This window comes from Coturnix japonica, chromosome 2, assembly GCF_001577835.2.
Source record: "Coturnix japonica isolate 7356 chromosome 2, Coturnix japonica 2.1, whole genome shotgun sequence".
NCBI lineage: Eukaryota > Metazoa > Chordata > Aves > Galliformes > Phasianidae > Coturnix > Coturnix japonica.
The window spans coordinates 4,963,177-4,980,362 of NC_029517.1; the positions used below are offsets into that span (position 1 = coordinate 4,963,177).

A 17,186-nucleotide genomic window follows, 5' to 3' on the forward strand; every position below is an offset into this window, starting at 1 on the left:
ATGGCACCTGCTTATAACCAAGAACACTGAGAGTAGATAATCTCATTATCCTTTTGGTCCACCATTTGAAATCACAACGGTGTAAATTAAATGTCATTGCAAAAGCCATGCCCAGTTTTGATTAGGAATTATAGCCAGGGCCTGGAAATGCTTACAAGATGTCTGGTGGCATCTGTAGCAATGGTAGGATTAACACGTGGAACAGATCTATTTCTGGATTTTAAAATCTGAAGGAGCTTCATCTGGGAAGGTGATCCATGAGATCAGGATGGATGGGGGCCAGGCACAAGTGATGCAACATTTATACCACTGTGAATGAAGTGGCTCAGTTTCTGGAAGTCACTGAGAAGGTTCTTCCACCTATTAGGCACCGATGCAAATGAAGAGGTATAAAACCTATTCTTAGACAGGCCTATGTACATTGCCTTTCCATGGGAAGTTTAGCAGCTAAACTTTTAGCATGAATTTATGATAATAACTTGCCTTCACATATTCAGGTCTTTAAGTCTTCTAACTTGTCCTATTGCAAATGAGGAGTGTTTCCAGGAGAGCAGATGGCATCAGGCTGGTGTAAGAGCAGCAGCAGCAAGAGAAGAATCAAATCCTCTCTTCATAATTCATTCAGAGAGGTGTTGCAGGATTTGCTCCAGTCTCATGTCATGTTTCATTATCTCCGAGTCATTGAACATGATTTGGCAAGGAGGAAAAAGTGAGATGCAGGCATGGCCATGGCTCTCAGTGCTGGAACTTCAACGTCTGTGCCCTGTCATGGGGGTTATGGGTGGAAGTGGGTGCAGCAGTGTATGTGATGCCAGCCTTGTGGCTTTGTGCTGGCACAGATAAAAATTGAACAGAACTGGGGGTTACAGCACTGCCTGGGTTGGTGTAGTGGATCTTTACGGCATGTCGTGGGAAAACATAAAGTCATCTTTGTGTTACATTATAATGCTTTCCCTGTTTTAATCATTCATGATGATCAGATAGTGGACTTTTAGTGCAGCAAAATTTATCACAGCTAGAGTTCATAGCCCAAGCAGTATGGAGGCCCAACCTCAGTAAAAGATTTCACTTTCTTTTTTCTGGTCTATTTGAAACACCCAGTAATTCGCAATTAATTGCATGATTATGGTGATCTGAATGAAGCATATTATCCAGTATGATCTGGGAGGTCATTATGACTTTGCAGATTGTTTCTGAATTAAAAGATACACCTGGAAAAAAAATGTCATCCCTCTAGAAATTATTATTTTTTTCTTCTGAAAAATGTCAGTAATTTTGATTTTTTTCTCTCCCATTTCTCTCAAGGTGGTGGTCAATGCCCTTGTGGGAGCCATCCCTTCCATCATGAATGTTCTGCTTGTCTGCCTCATCTTCTGGCTCATCTTTAGCATCATGGGAGTCAACTTGTTTGCCGGGAAGTTTGGGAAGTGCATTAATAAGACAGAAGGAGATATGCCTTTAGACTCTAAAATTATTAACAACATGACTGACTGCATACTTTATAATGTTTCTGGCACATTTTACTGGACAAAAGTTAAGGTTAACTTTGATAACGTTGGCGCTGGATATCTGGCTCTCCTGCAAGTGGTAAGTATGGTGACCTGGAAGTAAATTCTGGTGCACAAATGTTGCTTGTTCCTGTTGATATTATCACACCATAGGATCAGGTTAAACTCTGTAGTCTTCTTCTTTTTCTCAGCCTTATTCATCGGGGGAATTCCTTTTCTCAAGTGAAGATTATTCGTATTAGATTTGCCTAGAGTTATTTATGGCAGCTTCTGGTTTTATTCTGAGTTTCTGGTGCATCACTAATGTAAATCTTCTGGGAAGTGATTGAACTATTGAAGTGAATTAAATCTTTTTATTTTTATTTTTCTTCCAATTTTTCAATCCAGACCAAAGTTCAGATCTAGAAACAAAAAGTTCTAGTGCAGGAAGGACTGTTCACACGGACAGAGTCCGCTGGCCTTCATTATTTCCTTCTGAGAAAAAACAAACCTTCAGTTAATCAGCTGAAGTCACTGCACAAAGCAGTGGAAAGTTGCACAAAGTTGCAGAGGAATCTCTTAGTGATGTTTGAGAAGGACACTGGTGGCTCTCATTCTGGATGATCAACCTCATTTCCACTTGCTGAATGTAATGAGTCAGCTTGAACATAACTGCGAAACACAGCATTGATCAGACTGCAGGAACCCCAGAGATTCTGGTCTCTCTCCAAGACTAGAGAGAGCGTATTAGAGAACATTGTTGAGGTTCAAAGCTGGCTGCAGTATTTGATCTATAAAGACAGATGTGAACCGCTTTTATGACCTTTTTCAGCAGGAAATGTAGAACGTGGATAAACAGGTTGTGTACACAGAGACTGAACATGCTATGTGACAGCAGAGCCTAATGGATAAAGCCACAGGAGAGCCATCCTCTTGTCCATGCTCTGTCACTGGCCTGCTGTGTGATCTTAGGCAAATTGTTTTTCATTTCAGTTCCATGGGGCCCTCATGTAAAGTGCTGATAATGATACTTATTTCTGTTGTTCCTAATTTGCTCTGAAGCCTAGTGATCGCGGTGGAAGCATGCTAAAAGTGCCGTCTATACCACATATTATGTGTCAAGAGTGAAACCAATACCTTGTTATATCCTTGGATGTGCACTTTGCTGTTCTGTGATGGCATTCATTACTTCATAGATAAAATCTTTCATGCTGGGTGCTCAGTTGCTCAGTTCAGTTGTCTTACACAGACATCCACCATTTGTGTCCTTTGAAGAAGGTGTGGACCTCTCACAAATCCATCGTCCTATCTTCTGCTTCTGTTACATGACCAGATGCAAATATTCTTCCTGACAGATGTTTTATTCCCTGTCACTGACACATGAAATATCTTCATGAAGTAGCTCTCTTTCTTCTAGAAATGATTATTATTATATACTTACGTTTTCTGTTGTTGGTACACATACTCTTATGTGTATGATTTTTTTACCCCTGTCCATGGAGATTTAGCTTTTGTGCTCTCTGAAAAGCAGCAGGGTTAGAATGGGCACAGCCATTTAGGGTTCTTTTCATGTCATAAAGTTGAACTGAGAGCAAGCACTTTTATCTTTTGCATGTAATTATGATATTCAGCTCACTCATGCAGGGTAGATTAACTCACTTTGAACAGCTTTAATTAGATTTTCCGTTCTATATAGTGATTTCTTTGTCTTCTACTTAAACAACCAATCTAGCTGAGCAAAAATTTCCAGGTTTAAAAAACTGTGCCTCACCTGGTGCTTCTTATCTCCTCCATGACTGCATGCCAGATGCCTCCTTTGTTTGGGGAAATAAAAATGCATCAGAAGATATATCTTTTATATATATATATATATATATATATATATATATATATATATATTTTTTTTTTTTTTTTCCTAAAGAACCCTAGAAATAAGGAGACATGTTCAGACTTTCTTTGCTAGTCAAGTTAATGAGACCTGACTCTTGAGTTAAGTAAATATAATGAATGCAGGCCTGAGCAGCTTCCATCAGATATGCACGCAAATTCTAGATGGTGCCCCATCCCTTAAGATGTTCAAGGCCATGATGGCCTGGGCAATGTGATCTATCACCTGATGCAGTCATTTGCTCCTCTGCCCACACCTGAGGGTTAGAACAAGATGGACAAAATTGGTGATAAGTTGGAGCTCGACACATTAATAAAGGAATAGCCTCGTACTGCTGTTTTCCAACAGAAGATGGATTTGATGACGCTGCAGGTTTCTTTCAAACCTGGGATCCCATATTGGTAGCAGGGAAGAAGAGTTTCCACTTAATCATAGAATCATAGAATGGCTTGTGTTGGAAGGGACACAAGTGCAGGCTTATGTTGAGTAATTCATCAACTGATCCTCCCAAAACCTCCTCCTCAAGCCTGTTCTCAAGCCATTCTCTGCCAAACCTGTATCTGTGCTTGGAATTGCCCTGACCCAGGTGCAGGACCTTACACTTGGCCTTCTTGAGCTTCACTTCGTGAGGTTTACATGGGCCCACCTCTCAAGCCTGTCCAGGTCTCTGGATGCCATCTGTTCCCTCTAGTTTGGTGTTGTCTGCACACTTGCTGTAGGTGCAAATGTACAGAAGTACAGAATGTAGGTACAGAAACTTGCACAAGTACAAAAGTAGTGCCATAACCATGGACTCTATGCAGGCTGGACAAACTCATTATGGCAGGGAGAGGAGGAATCCTAAAACCTTGCTCAGCTTCTATGGCAGGTGCTGGCTCCTTCCTCCAGAAGGAACAGGAGGCAGATGCCATTAGAGTATTGATTTTGACTTACTTTTATCCTGCACCTGGAGCTTTTCTGTTTGCTACTAGTGACAGGCTTAGGCAGTAAGGTGTAAAGATGACACCCACAGAAAATGGGCCCAAACATCTGGGTCTCTTTTGCCAGACTCCAGCCAAGGAGTGTCAGTTACAGGCAATTCTTGCCAAATATGCTCCAAATGAGCTTGTGTTTCATGGGCAAACTATTGTAGGAATTGCAGGGGATCAGTTAACAGTACAGCTCTCCTAAAAGGATAGATACATACTGCATCTTTGTGTATGCTGAGACACCGTGTAGTAATGATGAGATAAGCATTTTGGTTACAACCCTCAGGGATGCAAAATATGAGCTTTTAAGTGGCGCTTGTCTCTTGAGTGTTGACATTTTCAGCTTCTTTAAATGACTCTGAATTACCCTTGGATGCCTGGATATATATCTGAAAATCCAAATGGAAACGTGTTAAACAAATTCTGCCTGCCTAACGTTCTGTCTTCACTTCTACAGCACATTTGAAAGAAATGAAAAGTTGCTACTACAGCACCCTTAAGGCTTACCGCTGTCCAGAGGCAAACTCTGATAATGCCACTGACAAGTTCATGAAACTTTTTCCAGACAGCATTTGTTCTTTTCCTACCTACAGAGGATCAGTGCTGTTCTGAGGATGCTTTAACTAACACCATTGAATTGGTCATTTGATTTTTAAGTTTCTCAGTTTCACAAAAGACTGTCTCACAATGGATGACAAAAGTAGAATGTAGACTTACTCTACAAGTAAGGGAAGTATCTTATTCATGGAGAAGAAAAATCTTTATTATCATGATTTTTTGATGTATAAGAGTGAAGATTTGCTCTGCCAGGGATTTAATCCCATAACACCCCAATCTATTAGAAGAAATTATTGCTACAACCCAGTCCTTCAGTAGTGCATTTTCTCTATTCCCAGAGTTGCTTTGTAGATATCGACAAATAAATATCAACAATTCCCAGTAGGATTTTTTCATTTCCATTGCAGAATCCTTGCTTTCATACGATGATAACCTCTGTGTATATTTTGCAGTGTATCTCAAAACTTCAGCAATCCAGTGAAGAACACCAAGAGAACAAGTTGTTTTTCACCTAGCATCTTGCTTGCTTGTAGAAATTAATCTTTATATACTTTGTTCTTGGATGGGAACAGACTTACGTTTTTGTCACACTGGGTCTCCAGATAGATAGGTAATGAAGTATGATGGGAGCACTCCATGACCAGTACACCGACTGGGAGTTGTAGAGTTAAATCAGCCCTTCAGGCCTGAGGGGAAGTCATGACTGAGCTGGCAAACCAGCTACAGAATGATCATGAGACAGCAGGAGGTGTCTAAGTTTACCAGGTTACATGATCTTTTGCACTTTGCTAAACAATATGCTGCACTTTACCTTCACTGTGGCTGCAAAATGCTCAAAAAAATCAGTGTACTTCTGCACAAACCATATTGCAGTACAACCATAGAGGTTTCTCCATGTATCAAAAGATCAGAGACAAGCAGCAGTTCCATGAGTGTTCTCAAAGAGTGCAGAGCCCACCAGCCATGCAAACATCTTAGGTTCTCTGGTGTGTCCAGTGCTCAGTAGTGCCCTCCTCAGCAAAATAAACATGAGATGAATGTTTTGTGTAAAATCAAGTAGAATGAATTAAAGAAATCAAAGAGAAGAGAATAGAGTTGGTGCAGCCATCTTAAATACGTGCAATTTGGCCGTAGTGTTGGCAGCTCTCTTAGCTTTCAGAAGTGCCTGCCAACAGTGGGAATACTTGAAGAAGCATTTCAGAAATGTGAGGACCAATGTCTCTGTCTTCTAAAGCAGTGGTTCTTATTGCAGTATTGCAATCTTTTATTCTAGAATAAAAAAGGAAAACAAAAAATGATTCCCCCAGGCAGATTTGAAGGCTTTATTTATTTTAAGGTACCGTTTGGTTTTACAATAAATGGTTTGAGGGCATCCAGTGCTGTCCCACCTCTCCTCCTCCCCCCTCATTTTCTGCACTGCAGCTCCAACCATCAGTCAAATAACAGAACGTAATCCCATCCCAGGATTTTATCTGTACATAATCTCATCACATGACAGTTTCAGTAGAAGATGGTGCTTCTCTGGATAGATTCCAGGACGGATAATATCACAAACACTACCGTGAAGATTTTGTCACTTCCTTATCCGGAGTGTAAGTGGTTACTAATTCCAGATAATTTCTTTCCCCAGTGCTGTATTTCTTTCATTCTCGGTACTTCTTACCCTCTGCAGATGAAGTGCCTAGGGAAGCTTTCCAGAAGCCTGGGAGGTTTTTTTCTTCTCCTTCTGGACAACTGGGAAAAAGCAGAAAAATTGCATCTCTTCATTCTCTTAATATTTATTTTCATCAGATCATTTTGTCATCTGTTATCACTGCAAACTTGCAGTTGTCTCTTGCTTCTGTGGTACATGTCAAGGGGCAAAATAGCTCCTTCAGAGGAAACATTCCCTCATAAGTGGGAGAAAAGTATAGACTAAGATTGTATCGTTTTATGCCATGAGCAAAAGGATTTATCGTTGCAACCCATCCACTCTTCCTGAAGAGCAGTTTGAGCTTGAAATTGCAAGTGACTGTGATGACACCAGGAAATCTTTCAGCAGATTAGTGTGAGAACAGTAAAAAAGGAAAATATTAGAACAGTTAAAGAAGATCAGTGTGTCAGGTTTAAAGAAATAAACTGCTGATCATTCCTGTGCATATGTTCCATCTGAAGCGTGTTCCAATACATTGTGCCACAGCACAGATTTTCCAAAGAGTTCTGATTCGGGAGGTTCATCTTTTTTATACAGTAGATGGAAACAAACGTACTCTCTCATATGTTATTTTATATATTCTTTCATAAGGAATAGACATGGTTGACCTCTGGTATGTTTTCCTTTGAACTGGTAGTGTTCAGAGGAAAACGGAATGGCAGCATTACCTCCAGGATTTAATTTAATAACAGAAAGTGGATAATGGAGTGTTTACAAAACCACTGGATATATCCAGCTCAGCATAAATGCCTGGGTTTCTGCTGGGAACTCCTGTCCAAATTCCATTTAACATTATCTGGAATTGCATGCCTGCACACTATGGAGTAAATTCAGCCTAGGTGTCAGTAGGATTTAAAAAAATATTGGGAGTGGATCATGCATGCTAGTGTAAATCCAATTAAATCAGTGCATCTAAAAATGCCTCGTTATCTACTCACTGATTTTATATGCAGCATAAGTCTAAGTAGGTCAGAAGTCAAATGAGAAACAACCCTAGCAGACAATTATAAAGGTAATGTGGCTTAGTCCAGAGCCAGACTAAAGCCAGATATGTTTGGGATCAAACTGTGTCTAATGAGAGGCAAATATTGACAGCAAAAAGACATGCTCTTGCTACAGAATAACTAAAATCACTTATTTGTGTTTCTTCTAGGGAATGACACTCCTCTGTCTCTATTAAGGGCTTCAGTAATAGACACTGATTTCCATGGAGATTCTCCTTGTTCAACCTCTTTTTTTTTCTTTTTTCTTTTTTTAATAATTAAAAAATCTGATTTTTATTTTTGTATTTTAAAAAGGCATATCTGAATTGTGAAGCAGGCTGAATATCCTTAGCCAGGCTCACATCAGGTGCTGGTTGCCCTTGTCCCTTTCAAACCAGCAATGATTCATATAACTCCATTGGTTTTGACACTGCCTCAATTTATACTGTTTTAAAAGAGGGTAGAATCCAAGTTTCAGTGGGACCCTAAAATGTACCCAATGCTTGTCAGTCTGAATGAGTGTCAGAAATGGAATCCATCTTCCCTGGCCTGAGACCTGTGTGATACAGGTACCCTGAGGTCCCCTATGGAGCCCTGTTTCCTGATGGCTTGAGCTTGTTAAGGTATAAAGAAGTTCCTCCTCCAGCTTCAGAAGACTTAATTGCCATGTTCCTCATTTCTATTAAAAGTCTCTGTTCTACCCCTGTAATTGCATCATGTTCCTATATATATGATTTTAAATGTCTAATTGAGCATTAACTGATGGATATATGTTACTTTAAAGGAGAAGCAATTCATTAGTTATGAAGAACATACTCAACACTGTGTTTTGGAAAGTCATCACAATGATGATACCGTCATTTCCACATATGCTAATTTAATATGTTCAATTATATATTTTGTGGTTTCTTTTCAGGCCACATTTAAAGGTTGGATGGATATTATGTATGCAGCAGTGGATTCACGAGAGGTAGGTCACAACAGTGAGAGGGATTATTTCCTTTTCCATTGACTTTTGTAACATTCATTGTGTTTAACAACAGCAGCAAAAATGCATGCAGGCCTAAGAGTCCCTATCTTACTCTGCTCGAGCCCATTGCAGACCTTCATTTTTTGCAGGTGGTACTGAAGTCTCATGACCCTGAAATTAAATCAAATGAAGCCCACAGATTTATTCAGTTAATTTATCTATTTGTCCTGGAAAACTCCCAGCACAGAGAGGTATCTCCAGAGTGAGGCTGAGTTTACCAAAAACCTAAATTGTCTGTTCTGTTTCTTCCACTCTTCCCATTGACTGCCGTATTTGCCATGGATTGAATTTTTAATTACAGGAACCTCTTGAGAAGCACTAGGAATTTTTAAGTTGTGGTGTTTATTTTTAATGGAAGGAGGCATTCTCTCCTTTCCCTCTTTTAATTAATTTAAGGCAAAAGATTGCACTTACTGTTAAATGTTGAGATGAGTACTCATGAATGAGATTTAGTCAGGTCGAATGGACCAAAAGGGAATTGAGCCCTGAACAGAAGGGCAAATGTTGAAAAAACTTCATGGCATCAACAGAGGATCACCTTGGCATGATGTCAATTTATCCATGAAAATGATCTGGGAAGCCAGAGCCACCTGTAGTGCCAATGGGCTCCTTTAAAACACCATTATTTTCTCCTTTCTCCATTCTATCTGAGATGGATAAGCTGATGATAACCCAGAACTCTTTGGATTTGTGACTCAGGTTTTTCGGATACAATTCTTCCTTGGAAAAGTTCTTCCTGATTTCAGTATTATTATAAAAATGGTTTTCATACTGAAGTCTCTATTAAGAAGATATAATTCTAAACACATTTACACTAAATCCAATTTTTTTTCAGTAGCATCTAGTTAGACTGTGATCCTACTTTTGTTTCTTTCCAAGTGCCATTAGTTCATATGAGGGGATGACCATCTTATCAGAATCAGAAGACTGATTCTTTTCCACTTCTGTGTTCAAACTGTGAACATTTTCTAGGATTTATTCTGAAGTTGCACTTTTTGAGGCAGAGTGATCGCCGTTGACAGTATTATAAAATACAGCTGAATTAAACATGCCATTTCAGATACCAGAGATGGTGAAGCTCTGACTCTGCTAGTGGGAGTTGCATTGTTTTTCCTCTTTCATAATCTTTGTTGCTGATGGATAGTTTTCTTTGGACTGCATTAATATTTTGATTTGTGCAGATCTGGTGTCATTTTCATGTTTTCCCTTTTCCCCCTGCAGTGTGAGGAGCAGCCTGAATGGGAATGTAATTTATACATGTACCTGTACTTCGTGATTTTCATCATCTTCGGGTCTTTCTTCACATTGAACCTCTTCATTGGTGTCATCATCGACAATTTCAACCAACAGAAGAAAAAGATAAGTATTGAATATGCTGTACATCATCTTGTGATCGGTGCAGAGACAAGGGCAAGAGATCGATTTATAAACAGCAGCTTTGCCACATTAGCCACAAGATTAACATTAGCACAAGTGTTTTGTGAGACTTCTACAAAATCAGAGTTGTAGCAGCCCCTCTTCTCCCCACAGCAGCAGAAAATACAGCCGTGGATTTTGGATGGAGGCAGTGGGGCTCTTGTCATTGGAAATAACAGTGTTTTTCTCATCCTATACTTAGGTGGCCAGGACATCTTTATGACAGAAGAACAGAAAAAGTATTATAATGCAATGAAAAAGTTGGGATCTAAGAAACCTCAAAAGCCAATCCCAAGACCACTGGTAAGAATAATTCATTTGAATAATGTGTAATAGAGATTTATTTAATAGAATAAATGCTATCCCACTTCCCAGATGAAAGCCACTTTTCTTTTACATATTACAGTTTTGGATGGTATTTGCAATCCTACTTTCCTGCGTAGTGTAGAATTTCCACTGTTCTGCCGTATTGACTAAAAATCTAATTTACATATACAGTCATTCCAGTGGCCATGTCTGCACTGAATGAATTCATAGCCTCAATCCAGTGTCTTTTTTCAGTAGTTTCGAGAATCATTAGGCATAAATGGGTTTGAAAACTCCATCATCCAACCATCCATCATCATTTTCTTGTTTCTGAAGTACTGATGAGAAATGGTATATAGTCTATTTTCCATTGCTTCCTGATGAATCAGCAGACAATCATGTCATCATTTTGACATGGTTCAAATCTCCTAACTAACAATTCTCTTCTTTCCTCCAGAACAAATACCAAGGTTTTATTTTTGATGTTGTCTCAAAACAAGCCTTTGATGTCTCCATCATGATTCTCATCTGCCTTAACATGGTTACCATGATGGTAGAAACAGATGATCAAAGTCAGGAAAAAGTGAACATACTCCACAAAATCAACATGCTTTTTGTTGCCATCTTCACTGGGGAGTGCATCTTCAAAATGCTGGCACTACGACACTACTACTTCACCATTGGTTGGAACATCTTTGACTTTGTGGTCGTGATTCTGTCTATTGTAGGTAGGTGAATCTGAGCTGCAGAGACGCACTGACCTAAACACAAACTCCAAAGTTTAAAAGGTGGATGTAAACTTAATTAGACAGAGTTGAAAGATTTGTGGGGGAAAAAAAAAAAATCACTCAGAGATCTGGATTCTAAGTGATTTTTAATAATTAAATAAGACAGCGTAGCACTGCCTAACCTATGTGATCAAGGAAATGATGGGATGTACTAGACAGCCATGTCTGTTCAGAGCCAACACTCTGACAGCAGTGGTAAAGATTATAGGTGCCACTGTATCGTACCATAGTACTGATTTCAATGGGCATGAACATAAAACATGGTCCAGAACTTCAGCCATAGAATAACAGTCTGAGTTGGAGAAGTAAAAAAGCCACATGAAAAGGGCACATGCAAACTGCTTTTCTTTTGATAGTCACTTTTTATTACATAAGTGTGAAAAAGTTCTTCAGGTCATCAGTGGGCAGGTGCAATGAGTCTGGCTGCCCTCAGCTCTGTGAATATATAGGAACATCACTGTCACACAGCTGTTATCAGAGCCTTCATGCTGGGGGCATGTCCATGGCAGCCAGTAAAGGAGAGCCATTGCGTTGGTCAAAGCTGTGTCCCATGATCAACCGGGTTGTGTCAGTGTCAGAGGCATATGTGGGCCATGCCAAAAAAGCCTCTCCCATGTAGGGGATGAGGTGGAATGAGCTGGCTATGGCTCATTGCATCTGGAGACAGCTGGCATTAAGCAATCTGGCCAAAGCTACTGTATTTCTGCAGAGAAGAGAGTTTAGCCACAGCGATGCAAGCTTATTTCCTTGCTAGCATAGCCTTAGCCCTTAGTTCTTTCCCTGCCTATCAGGGAGACTAGAAAAACTAATGAGCAAGCAACCAAACCAGTGTCCAGTAGGAATTGGCACCACTTTGGTTGTTGCTCATGAAAACAGACCCAACAGACAATGTTGACTTGCTAACATTTTGCTAACAGAAAGTATTTTAAAATTAAAAAAACTCCTGACCAGCAGCACTCCAGATAAATGGCTCATGACCAAAAGCTGCAGAAAGTTGTGTCCTGTCTGACCTGATGCTGATTTCTCATTCCCAACAGATGACTTTTCCCTTTATAAAACTGTAACTACCTCCGACACCTCTGCTCAGTCTCAACAAACTTTGCATGGTTTAAGTGACCGTGAAAATGCTAATGATAATGCCATTCCCTTTATCTCAGGTCTTCCAGTTTGCAGAACTTTTCATTGATTTTTTTCCATAATCCTTATTGATTTCTTTAAAGGGAATCAGGGATTATTTCCAAGGTAATAACTTGCTGTTTGTCTTTTCTTTTCAAGGCACCGTACTTTCTGACATCATTCAGAAATACTTTTTCTCTCCCACACTCTTCAGAGTCATTCGCTTGGCTCGAATTGGCCGGATCCTAAGACTCATCCGTGGAGCCAAAGGAATTCGAACTCTCCTTTTTGCCTTAATGATGTCCCTACCTGCTCTGTTCAACATTGGGCTCTTGCTTTTTCTGGTCATGTTCATTTATGCCATTTTTGGCATGGCTAACTTTGCCTATGTTAAGAAGGAGTATGGGATCGATGACATGTTCAACTTCCAAACTTTTGCTAACAGCATGCTCTGTCTCTTCCAAATCACAACATCAGCTGGCTGGGATGGTCTTCTCAATCCTATTTTGAACACTGGACCACCATATTGCGACCCAAACCTTCCAAATGCAAATGGTTCAAAGGGAGACTGTGGAAGCCCCGCCGTAGGGATTTTATTCTTTGTTACTTACATCATTATATCATTTCTCATTGTTGTAAACATGTATATAGCCATTATTTTAGAGAACTTCAGTGTAGCCACTGAGGAAAGTACAGAGCCTCTAAGTGAGGACGATTTTGAGATGTTTTATGAAATCTGGGAGAAGTTTGACCCAGATGCCACCCAGTTCATTGAGTACTCTGCACTTTCAGACTTTGCAGATGCACTGTCAGAACCTTTGCGCATAGCGAAACCAAACAAAATCAAACTCATAGCAATGGACCTGCCCATGGTCAGCGGAGATAGGATCCATTGCTTGGATATTTTGTTCGCTTTTACAAAAAGGGTGCTAGGAGAATCTGGGGAGATGGATGCCCTTAAAATACAAATGGAAGAAAAGTTCATGGCAGCAAATCCATCCAAGATCTCCTATGAACCAATAACAACAACTCTCAGACGGAAACAAGAAGAGGTCTCTGCCATCATCATCCAGCGCGCCTACAGGAGACATTTGTTTCGGCGCTCGATGAAGCAGGCGTCTTACTTGTACCGACACAGAACTTTTGATGGCAGCATCCTCGAGGACGATGCACCTGAGAAGGAGGGTCTCATTGCATTCATGATGAATGAGAACTACGGCAGGCCAATAGACAAATCAGAAACTCTGTCCTCCACGTCCTTCCCTCCATCCTACGACAGCGTTACCAGGGGTACAAGTGAGAATCTCCAGCTGAAGTTGACAGACTTGAGCAAAAGTGACGAGGCCATAGATTGTTTGCTCTCACCAGACAGAGATAAAGAATCAATTGTTTAAATGTCTGTTTAGAATGCTTTAAAATATTGTTTACAGAATGTAATGCTGTAACTACACAACGATCGAAGCAGCCTTTTTATTAAACGTTAGTTGCAAAAGAAACAATGGAGTTTTTACCCTTAACTACAGGAGTCTAATAAGTCATATAGCCTTTGGCCCTGCTCTTTTTGACTTGGCTCAATATTTATATTTATATATGCACAGGAAGAATCTTGGCAGGGTCATGGCTGTTATATCAGTTGTGTGAATAGGAATATGCTAGACTGTAAAACAGCAAACACAGTGTATATCTATCCACAGATAAAGCCTGGCTGTATACATTCATTTAAGGTCTTACTCATATTAGTGTGTTTACTTATGGCAATGTATGACCTTGCATTCTAAAAAGAAAAAAAAAATATATCACAGCTGCTGTAGCAAAATGTAACACTTACTGTATATGTTGTGAATGGTCTTTCATAAATTTATTATATTTGATATTTTTTTACTTAAAAAAAGTCTCTTTTTCCATGGAGATTAACGATCCTTACACTCTTCATGATGAACTCTGAGTCAAGCTAATAGGAACATGCGGGATCCCCGTTGCTTGAAGAGGAAAGTTGTTGCAAAGTAAAAATCCAGTTAGCAACATTTAACTGTTTATTACACTCAGCCCTCCCCGCTGGGACTTGCAACTGCTCATCAGCAGGAACAGAAAAAGAAAGGGGGAAAAAAAAAAAAAAAAGAACAAAAAAACTAGAGAAGGAAATGATGACAAAAATCATAAGAGAAATTGCGTGTTCTATCCTTCAGGAAGCCAGAGAATAATGGATTCTGTTTGTAAAACTGTTAATAAAAGCACTAATTTTTTAGTATGTTTCAAGAATCTGCTTTGAATACTGCAATCCAACTTGCCATAGAAGTAGTGCATCACCTGTGTGTAGTGCTCAAGGAACCATGTATGCTGGCAGAGTTAAGGGCATGGGATAGGCTGTGTTTTCTCAGGAACACTGAGCTAAGCAGCCTTTTTGGAAACTCTGTGCATCAATATTACTCCAAAAATAGTATTATTAATCATAGCAACACCGATTGGGTCATGAGGAATGGCTGCAGTAGTGTGTTAAGAAGGCTGGAGGGGAATCGCCCCTGGATCTGTACGTAACCTGCAAGGTTTTGAATCCTTTCTTCTCAGTGTCCATCTTTCATTTTATCAGATGGTACTGTTAGATGACTGGGGAAGGATGAGACATATAGGAACCAATGATAAGAATCCACTAGAAAATAGAAATTTCTTCATTCCTGCAGGCAAAGGAATATTTACAGCTGACGCATCAGCTTCAGGCCAAAGAAATGACTACAGAATGGAAGGTGGATGTGTGGCTGTAGGAAAGTATTAGAGGTTTTATGTGCTAACATAGATTATTATTTATTATTAAACTTTCAGCTGTGGTAGAATATGAGAAAGTATCTATGGAATATAGAGACAGTTCTGTCAATGCAGACAGGTTCTTTTTCACCTTCAGTCTGATTGTACTTGGTTTGGTTGAACTTCGTGAAAAATCTTGAGATTTCTGTAATGAGCCATTGCACTTTAAGGAAGAGTAATTGTGCTTTTCACCTTGGAGAAGCAAAGATATCAAGAATGTATTTAAGGTGTATTGTGATTGACATTTAGTTACATCCCAGGTTGTAAAGGTGTCAAAATCCACATGGGGTTGGCAACAAGAATTAAAGCAACATGTTACAGCAAATTTTGTCTATGGCCATTGTTATCTGTCCTCTAAACAAGTAAAAATGTGTAAAGACAACGTGTCAAGAGGATGACTATGTATCTGTAAATATGGGCTAATTATTCTCTCCATTCATTGAGAGGTGTCTCAGGCATTCACTTGAGAGTGGGCTATTGGATAATGCAGAGGATTTGCCAGCAGGATTCCTGGGATCTATTCCTGATTCTTGCTACATGATTTTTAGGCAAATAATTGAACCTATCTGTGCCTCAGTTTACCCATCTGTAAAATGGGGATAATAATGCTTACCTACCTCACAGGGGTGTTGTCAGACTTTCTGGTTGCAAAGTGCTATAAGGGAATGAAACGTATTCTATAAGTATTATTATAATCATGCTCTCTTGCCCTTTTAACCCCATGTCTATGGTGTATAACATAGGGCTGTTCCTCTGGAGATTTTGTTGCCTTTAAATCTTGTATGTAATTAGATTCTAACCTAAGGGAACTACTCTTCATTCCTTGAAGTGAAAACACTCTGTATTCTTTCCTTCCTCCTTGCCATCCTTTCCCCTCACCCCCCTCCACCCCCCAAAGAAGAAAATTGCTCAAGGCTTCTCAAATTAGAGAAACTTTATACAGATTCCCTGTGTATTTATGCTGTAATCTTATTCTGACTGTACATATCACCCAGAAAGAGTATGCGATTTTTATATTTATATGCATACACACACACACACACACACATGCATATACCTATACAAATATAAGTATATTGTGAGTTTATAGAGTGACTGACACTCAGAGGAAATGACTACCTGATTAAAACATTTTGTTCTCAGTGGGATTTATTGATCATTAGAAATGAGCTGCTGCCTATAATGAAACTGTTTAATTAGGAAAAAGTACATGCATCACCTGCTGAACAAGCATTTATTGGCTGACAACTGGTAAAATTATTTTCCTTTCAAATCTTCAGAATGATGGGGAAAAAAAAAAAAAAAAAAAAAAACGAAATAAGAGGATTTCTCATCTGATTTTTATCATTCAATATATAATATTCAAAACAAACAACAGTGACAACAAAAAGCCAACCTGCACATAGCAGTGCTGTGTTGATAGCTCTGTTTTACAAATATCTTAATTATTTGCCATTTATGTTCAACTTCTATTCTTAATAAGAGTGTGGCCCAGTGATGAATGGAGCGCAGTGCGAAGATAAGCTGGCAACTGATGATGTTAGAGATCTTCCTTGGGTCATTTCACTCATGTGTTAAACATTTCATTGCCATTGCTGTGAGACCCTGTAGTACTATTGCAATATAACTAGTTCTGGTTTTTACCCACAATCTGTTAAAAAAAAATAAATGAATATACTGTCAAAAACTATATATGAAATTAGGTCTTAACTGTAGGTGTTTACAGTGTGACTTTTTATTAGGGAAAAAAAAATGAATTGTAAATTATTTTCAGAAACTTTGTAACAGGAAGATTGCTTTTCCATTGGGTTTTCAGTTTCGTTGAACATATTTATTTAAAGTTGAAGAGAGAATGGTATCTTTGTATGGTGTGCGGAATTCCCCTCCAAAACTTCAGATAGCCTCACTTGCAGGTCTTTATTAATGGAGATGCCGATCTGTACACAGCAACGATATGTCCTCCCAGTATGGTGACTTAGTTAAAGACACTGACTTAATAGTTGGCCCACACTGTCTATAAGCATGAGTGCTACCATTTTTTTCTGTTGATTTGTACAATAAAGGCTACCACGTCGATCACTCAAGCTATGAAAAGAGCAAGGAAAATATCAGCCAATATCATAGGACATATTAATCTGTTTGTACCTGGAAAAG

The 17,186-nt window shown here is 39.3% G+C and overlaps 1 protein-coding gene across 6 annotated transcripts in view; it reads left to right on the forward strand.

Moving 5' to 3' along the window:
- Nucleotides 1-16,346, forward strand: part of LOC107308775 (sodium channel protein type 5 subunit alpha-like) — a 195,104-nt gene extending 178,758 nt beyond the window's left edge. For all 6 annotated transcript variants that reach the window (XM_015852888.2, XM_015852891.2, XM_015852892.2 and 3 more), the window contains 6 exons: nucleotides 1,306-1,587; nucleotides 8,494-8,547; nucleotides 9,829-9,966; nucleotides 10,222-10,326; nucleotides 10,787-11,057; nucleotides 12,393-16,346. In XM_015852888.2, coding sequence (XP_015708374.1) covers nucleotides 1,306-1,587; nucleotides 8,494-8,547; nucleotides 9,829-9,966; nucleotides 10,222-10,326; nucleotides 10,787-11,057; nucleotides 12,393-13,627 — 2,085 coding nt within the window. In that variant the 3' untranslated portion in view covers nucleotides 13,628-16,346. The remainder of the gene's footprint in view (nucleotides 1-1,305; nucleotides 1,588-8,493; nucleotides 8,548-9,828; nucleotides 9,967-10,221; nucleotides 10,327-10,786; nucleotides 11,058-12,392) is intronic.
- Nucleotides 16,347-17,186: the final 840 nt, after the last annotated feature.